This window comes from Sander vitreus, chromosome 23 (genome assembly GCF_031162955.1).
Source record: "Sander vitreus isolate 19-12246 chromosome 23, sanVit1, whole genome shotgun sequence".
NCBI classification, from domain to species: Eukaryota; Metazoa; Chordata; class Actinopteri; order Perciformes; family Percidae; genus Sander; species Sander vitreus.
This window is the reverse complement of record NC_135877.1, coordinates 3,122,795-3,129,580: the sequence shown is the minus strand read 5'-3', so window position 1 is coordinate 3,129,580 and position 6,786 is coordinate 3,122,795. Positions and strand designations below refer to the sequence as shown.

Here is a 6,786-nt window from a genome sequence, read left to right as displayed (position 1 = left end):
CGTGATATAATATTAAAGGAGTGAGGCGACAGCGGCCTGTCCCAGCCAATAAGTCAGTTACTAGTTAATGATCGACATGAAAGACATGTAATAAAGAAACAGCACTGTTCTTGCATTGCAGTGTAGAGGCAGTTAGTTTGAACGATCAAGAAAAATGTAAGATCAGACTGTTATTTTCATTCCAACATGAATAGCTCACACTATTTGACTGCTCAGCTTGTATACTTGTTTGAATTTTCAAACTGTATGTTTTCACTTTTAGGATGAGGACTAACCGATGAGTTTGGCAAACACAATGGTATCTCAGGTAACGTTGCTGGGCTCTAAACTTGATCAAGAGCGATGCATTGGGACTGACTGAACTAAATGAACCTAAAAATGATCAATTGTCACAAAATGTTACTGTGACACTTTCGTCCTATGTCCCTATGTAAACATCAGTCAGGTTAGAAAACGTAAAAAAAACGTCTCAGAATTGCACCCGTGCACGTTGGCTTACATGCAGCTGGGAGCAATGGTCCAGCCTTATCCTCGCAGAGAACATTGTGGTATAACTCAAAATATTAAAATAGGAAGAAAAAAAAAAATACATAACTGCTGTGTATGGATAGAGCTTGAGCAGAGTTTGGTGAACACAGAAACATAAAAACACGCAGACACAGGAAGAAATGTCGACTTCTCCAACGATCATTACAAATTTGCGTTACTCCCGTCTAACCCTGGTGCTGGTAGACCTGCTAACATGGCAGTTCACAGCGCGTGTTCAGTTGATCTCGGATAAACTTTTCACTTTCTTGCCTCCATCCCAGCCGTCTCTGTGTCCCTCCACTGGCTTGATGTTGCGAAGCCGTATAACACAAGGCAGGTAACAAAGAGTTTGTGACACGGTGGGTGGTAAATCCCCAAAATACACACCAACAAAAGGAGATTGTTAGTACAAGAATTCCGACTGATGCTCGGCTGGCAGAGTAAGCCACCATGCCAACAGCAGCAAAGGTTTCCTCAGCGCTGTGGGTGATGGCTGGTGTTTTCCTACCATCGATATAATATGCAAGTGCTTTGGTGCAAATTATGCAGATGAAAATCTGTACTGAGAACAGTCAAAATTTATGGAATATAACGTCTTTTGTGTGTAAAAAAACCAACAAGCGAGCGGGAGAAAATAGTTTCCAAACCATCATGTGGTTCAAGTGAGTGAAGCAGAGGAATGTGCTGGCCAGCGAGAGATGGGCAACAACATCCCCACAAGGCTTAAGGAAAAGTGACAAGTCGGGGGGGCAGGAGCAGCGTCCCCCCCCCCCCATCACCGCTGATGCCGCCTCAGTCGCCCACATCGCTGTCTTGGTCTCCTATGACCCACAGGAAGTGGAAGCTGAGCGCCAGCAGGGCGGTGCCGAACAGGTCACCCAGGGCTGTCAGGTAAGGGATGGAAAAACTGTCGGGATCTTTGCCGCTCCGCCACATGGAGTGCACCATCCAGTCTGCTATGCACAACAGCAGCAACACCTGCGAGAGAGAGAGAGAGAGAGAGAGAGAGAGAGAGAGGGAGAGAGAGAGAGAGAGAGAGAGAGAGAGAGAGAGGGTTTGACTGTGGCTTGTATGAGGATATTAGGAAGCCTACATGGTCACTTCTCTCAGAAAGAATAGGCCAACAACATGGGTGGTAGGGGAGTTGGAATGAACCATTGCATCGATGCATCGCGATGCGGACGTAGTGGATTTTGCATCGATGCAGCGACAGACCATAATCGATTATTGCCTGCTGATGTTACTTGTTGATTTTCGGGGGTCGCTGCTTTCTTATGTTTCTGCCTTTTGTCTGTTGTCTGCTGTGTTCAGACTCCGCTACATTCAGGAAGTGTCTTTTTTAAGAGCAGATACAATAAAAAGGGGAGTTCATATATATCTGACTGCTGGAATTTGTTGATGAAAACCATGTGTAGCAATATATATTCATATTGAGGAGGTGGCGCATTGCGATGCATCGTGATATTGAATCGATTCAAATCGTTGACAGGATCATCGTAATCGAAACGTAAGACCAGTGAAGAGTCACACCCCTATTGGGTGGACATTGAGCGGGAATTAAATCCTCCATTGAAAACTACCAATTAGTTAAGCCAGAATTCATAAATTAAAAAGGAATAGTTTGAAGTTTTGGGAAATATGCTTCTTCGTTTTCTTTTGGAATGCTACAGTGTACATAAGAAATAAAAACCTCCCCCCCCCGTTTTTGATCAGATCAATTAGATTAGGTTGGCTTTTGTTTGATATATAGTGTCTTGCGAAAACGTTTGCTATTTTATCGGGTTGCCTCTTAACAAAATGCTCCGAGTGATTTTGAACTGGGCTTTTATTGTGAAGGGTAAAAACTTAAGAAGCTGTCGCGTCATGCGCTGCTGTTCAATATGCCACTATGGGAGTAAAATAAAAGTGTGTTGGCCGTCTTGGTTCACGCTGGTTCAGATTACGGAGCCTTCGTGTTTTTTATTTTATTACCCTCAGCTACAGTAGTTAGCACTAGAGTCTGGATCGGGCCGCATTTTTCTGTCCGAGCCTGGCCCGCGTTCTCATACTAATGACACGTGTACGTTTGTTTGTGTGGAAAGCCCGTTTTTATTAAGCAACTGTAGGAAGGCATTCAGAAAAAAAACAAATGAGGGGCAACAAGCGCACGTTAACACAGGAGCACACCTACATAATAAGCCGTTTTCAATTTAAAATGTTCAATGCCTTATCGCGCTAATGTGACCGAGCCCGACCCGAACCCCAACATCATTTCTAAATATCTGTCCGAACCCGGCCATCCATCCTCTAGTTAGCCAGCATTAGCTAGGAGGGCTAACTTGGCTTGTTTACTTCATTACGTGAACGTCTTTGTCACCCTGAACGTCCCGCAGAACACATACAGCTCTAAATAATAATGGTAGTTGTTTTTGTCAGTTGACTCATTTCACTAATACAGTATGTGGTAGAGATAGGCCTGAATCTGGCTCCTCCTGAGTGTAATTTGATGTATATTTTTTTATTTCTTTTGACTCGTTTAGTAGTGTCTTTTCAAGGCAATACCAAAGAATGATAAAGCAAAAGAAAAAAAAAGAGGATAAGAAGAGGCAGTCTGAGTGTAATCCTTAACCAAAGAGCAGAAAGAAAAGCAAGATGGAGACAAGAAAAAGCTTATGTTATCAAGGCTGGGAGGAATAGGTGCTTCAAAATGCTATGCAGAATGGCATAAACACTTACAACTGTAGTGGGAGCAGAGCGGAAGACGAGTAATGGACAGAGCAGCAGACCGAGAGATGAGTTAAGAGAGTGTTATTCATAATTCAAGTTTCCACGCACGGAGGCAACGGTGCCGAGAGTAAAAGAGAAGTCTATTAAAAGATAAGGACAGGACTATAATTTTGGGGGAAATGAGCTCCCCAAAGTTGGCAGTACAAACATTATGAAAACAAATAAGATATGCCAGTCATGGAAAGATATTGACATGTTGAATTAAGCAGGGATGATTGATTAGGATAATCTATTATTTTCTGTGTAGGAAACCGCAATTAATGTACAAGTTTTGATAACCTGACAGCACCACTTGTCTTTGAATGTGGGGGAAGTTTGTGTGATGTAATGTGTAATCTCGTTCAACAACATGGCCTCCTGCTTTCCCGTCCAATACTGTTCAGTCGTGACGCGATGAAAGCGTCTCACAGGCAAACAACAAGCTTTCCAAACCCGACTATCCACAAGCTAGGGTGTCACGGCTTTGGCTTTTATTCGTGTTGACAGGGTGGCACAGTTGGACATCCTCTCAGTTGTTGCAATTGTGGCTTTTGTAGCATCGCTTGCCTCAAACTGTCAACTACGATCCATCATTTACAGCACACAGCTTCCCATCGAGGATATTACTTTAGTTTTTTTTCCCCCTCAGACTAACAAGGAAAGGGAGGAAGAGACAGAGAGGAACATTTGTCATCTTTTTAAGGATTAAGATGCATCCAATTTCCACAGTTAGCCAAAACAAATGAAAAATGAACGAGACAAATGAAACGGAATGGCGATCCATCATGGAGCCTCTTTCTCCGTGTCTATATTCGGGCCCTAATCACATCTGAGTAGCGCAAGAGATGGAGTGTCTACAAGATAAAGCTGTTTGGTCTCCTGAGATGGCCATGGCAACAGTCGCCATTTGCCTGTGTGTCAGTTTCTCCAATTACAAACCACTTACACAGGTGGCAGAAATATACAGCGGAAAATGAGTCGGACTGTTTTGACATTTTGTTGTGGATGCTGGGAGCAGAATAAGTCGAATGCAATTCCTCTGGCTCTCTAACAGTGTTGGACAGAGGCGCAGGAAAAGGTTTCGTGCTCCTACGTGTGCGAATCATGCAGTGTTTTAGAAATGTTCTTTTGTGTAGCAACGTCAAACGGAACATGAATCCTTTGAATGTGTCTATACGCACCTTTTCGTAGGCAATGGGCAAAAACAGGTTTTTAGTATTATGCTAAACCTCTCTTGCTTTTTTCCGTGAAGCTCAAAGTCAGATTCACAAATGCTCTGAACTGCACAAATGTGTTGTAAATCATTTGGAAATCATTTCAGCTTGATGAGTGCTGCCTGCTCGTGACATTTGGTCATTAGTAGAATTGACACTCTTGAATTGCTAAATAAGACTACATGTTCCGTTCTGTTGGTGGGTTAGTTTCTTCAAAAAAAAAAAAATGTCACCATGAGGGGCTGGCTGTTATTTAGAAGAAATTTGGAGAATAGTACCCTGGGAATGAGCAGGGAATTTGTTTAACTTTAGACATTGCTAGGGTCTTGGATTGTAATTCCTGTAAACTAATTGAACATTACTTGTTACAAAAATGCTTTGAGAAAACACTGCACAGTGTGTGTGTGTGTGTGTGTGTGTGTGTGTGTGTGTGTGTTGCTTCAGGTGTTTGCAAGACTTATGACTTGTACTTGCTCCCAAGAACATGACATTTGACTTGCTCCAAAAGAGATTTCGGTGCCACTTGAATGCCTGCGCTGACCTCTGGATGTTACAGGCAACAAAAGCATCCCTTCACGTCACGTTAAAATTACACTTGGCAGAAGGTAACGTTAGCCTACCGTTAGCCTACTGTTAGTAAGTAGCTGGCTTAAACACGGTTAAAATGTTTAAAGTCGGGGAGATGTCGGAGAAAACACACCCACAAGACTTCATGGTGCACATCGTAAACTCATGGTGAATTCAGGTGCACCTTGAGAAACTCAAGCTGTAGTCAAGTAGAGTACAGTTCTGCCATCTAGAGGTTCTTCTTTTGGTTGTTTAAAAGCAATTCTATAAAGAAATATTTAAATTTGACCGTATGGCCTTAGCATTAAAAAAAGCCGTTCTTTAATGTTGTAAACTCCAACTCAAACAACAACTCCAACAGAGTAAAATCATTTACATCATTTATCATTTTTGAAAAATATAACCTCAGATCGGACTCCGTATCAGCATATACTCAATATTAAAAGAACTCGGATTGGAATCGGGACCAAAAAACGTATCAGGTCATTCACAATCGTTATTCCTGTAAATCCTGTAGTCCTGTAACTAATCAGACATTACTTATTAGCACGTGTTAAGCCTGAAAAAAAAGCAACACGTTTTAAAAAAAATACAAGGTGCTGCACTCGATTATTGCTTCAGGTACTAGTGAGATGATGAAATGAGATTCAGAAAGGCCGCTTTAATGCATTCATGAGTTTGAAAGGCTTACCACACACCAAAACACCGCATTGCAGTTTATCATACTGCGAGACGGGGTTTTGCAACGCTTCAAAGTAATCTTAGCTGTGTTCATTTATGTCTAAAAGATTCATGGTAAACAGCAGAGTATTCAGTTCACTTTAAAAAGCCCCAACCAGGAATGTCCTTTGAATGGCCTCAGTTGATGTATATGGAATTATATATTTAACTGACGATGTTAATCATATACATGATGTGTGTATTGACTCAAATAAAACCTCTATTATAAGCTGCTCACTCTAACACAAAGTTCCCTCTTCTGTTTTCTCAGGTTAACTTCTCTGAGCCCCCTCTGCCTCTGTGCATCACTTAAGTATGCAAGTATACATAACCATCCTGTGTTCAAAGACACCTGCAAATACTGCCTGAAAGAACAAAGCCACTTGATGTAACTCTATTAGCTATTTTAGAACACTGCAGGTATTTATCATCTGGGCAAACATAATTGGATTCTTAAAAGTAACTGCCCGCTGAAATGCTTGATTTGCAGACCGTTTCACATTGTCGATCCAATATTGTATAATAACATTCTAGTGTATGACTTGAATACAATTAAGCTCAGGAATGACTTGGGGAATACACAGGTATTTTATTATGACTTTTTCTTTGCATCCTCCTTTAAGCAGGCCACCCTGAATGATACCGTTTGTTTGGACCTCTCGGAGTCATTTGGGTGCTCGTTCCTGGTGCCAAAGGTCTGGTCAATTTTCCATTGAGTGATCCGATATCGATTCATAAAATCCTGAAATGGATCTTTTTAGAGGCTCCGTTTTAAAGCTAGAGTGAATATATCGGTATCCTATGAAACTAGACCATCCAAGTAATCCATCCATGTCATTCTAAATAACACTCCAAATGTAGTCAATACTTGGGGGAAATGCATCACAGAAAGCACTTTTTCTGTCTCTATGTTTGGGCTCAATTCTTAACAACATTCATATTTTTAATAATGCTCCAGGTTAGAGGGTTTCTGAGAAACTTGTTCATATCCAAGCTAAATTAGTATTGTAAC

General features: G+C 41.6%; 1 protein-coding gene across 1 annotated transcript in view; it reads right to left on the bottom strand.

The window, feature by feature from the left end:
- Positions 1-1,140: 1,140 nt before the first annotated feature.
- slc41a2b (solute carrier family 41 member 2b) overlaps positions 1,141-6,786 on the bottom strand; it is a 45,095-nt gene continuing 39,449 nt past the window's right edge. The window contains exon 11 of the mRNA XM_078281355.1: positions 1,141-1,506. Coding sequence (XP_078137481.1) covers positions 1,321-1,506 — 186 coding nt within the window. The 3' untranslated portion in view covers positions 1,141-1,320. The remainder of the gene's footprint in view (positions 1,507-6,786) is intronic.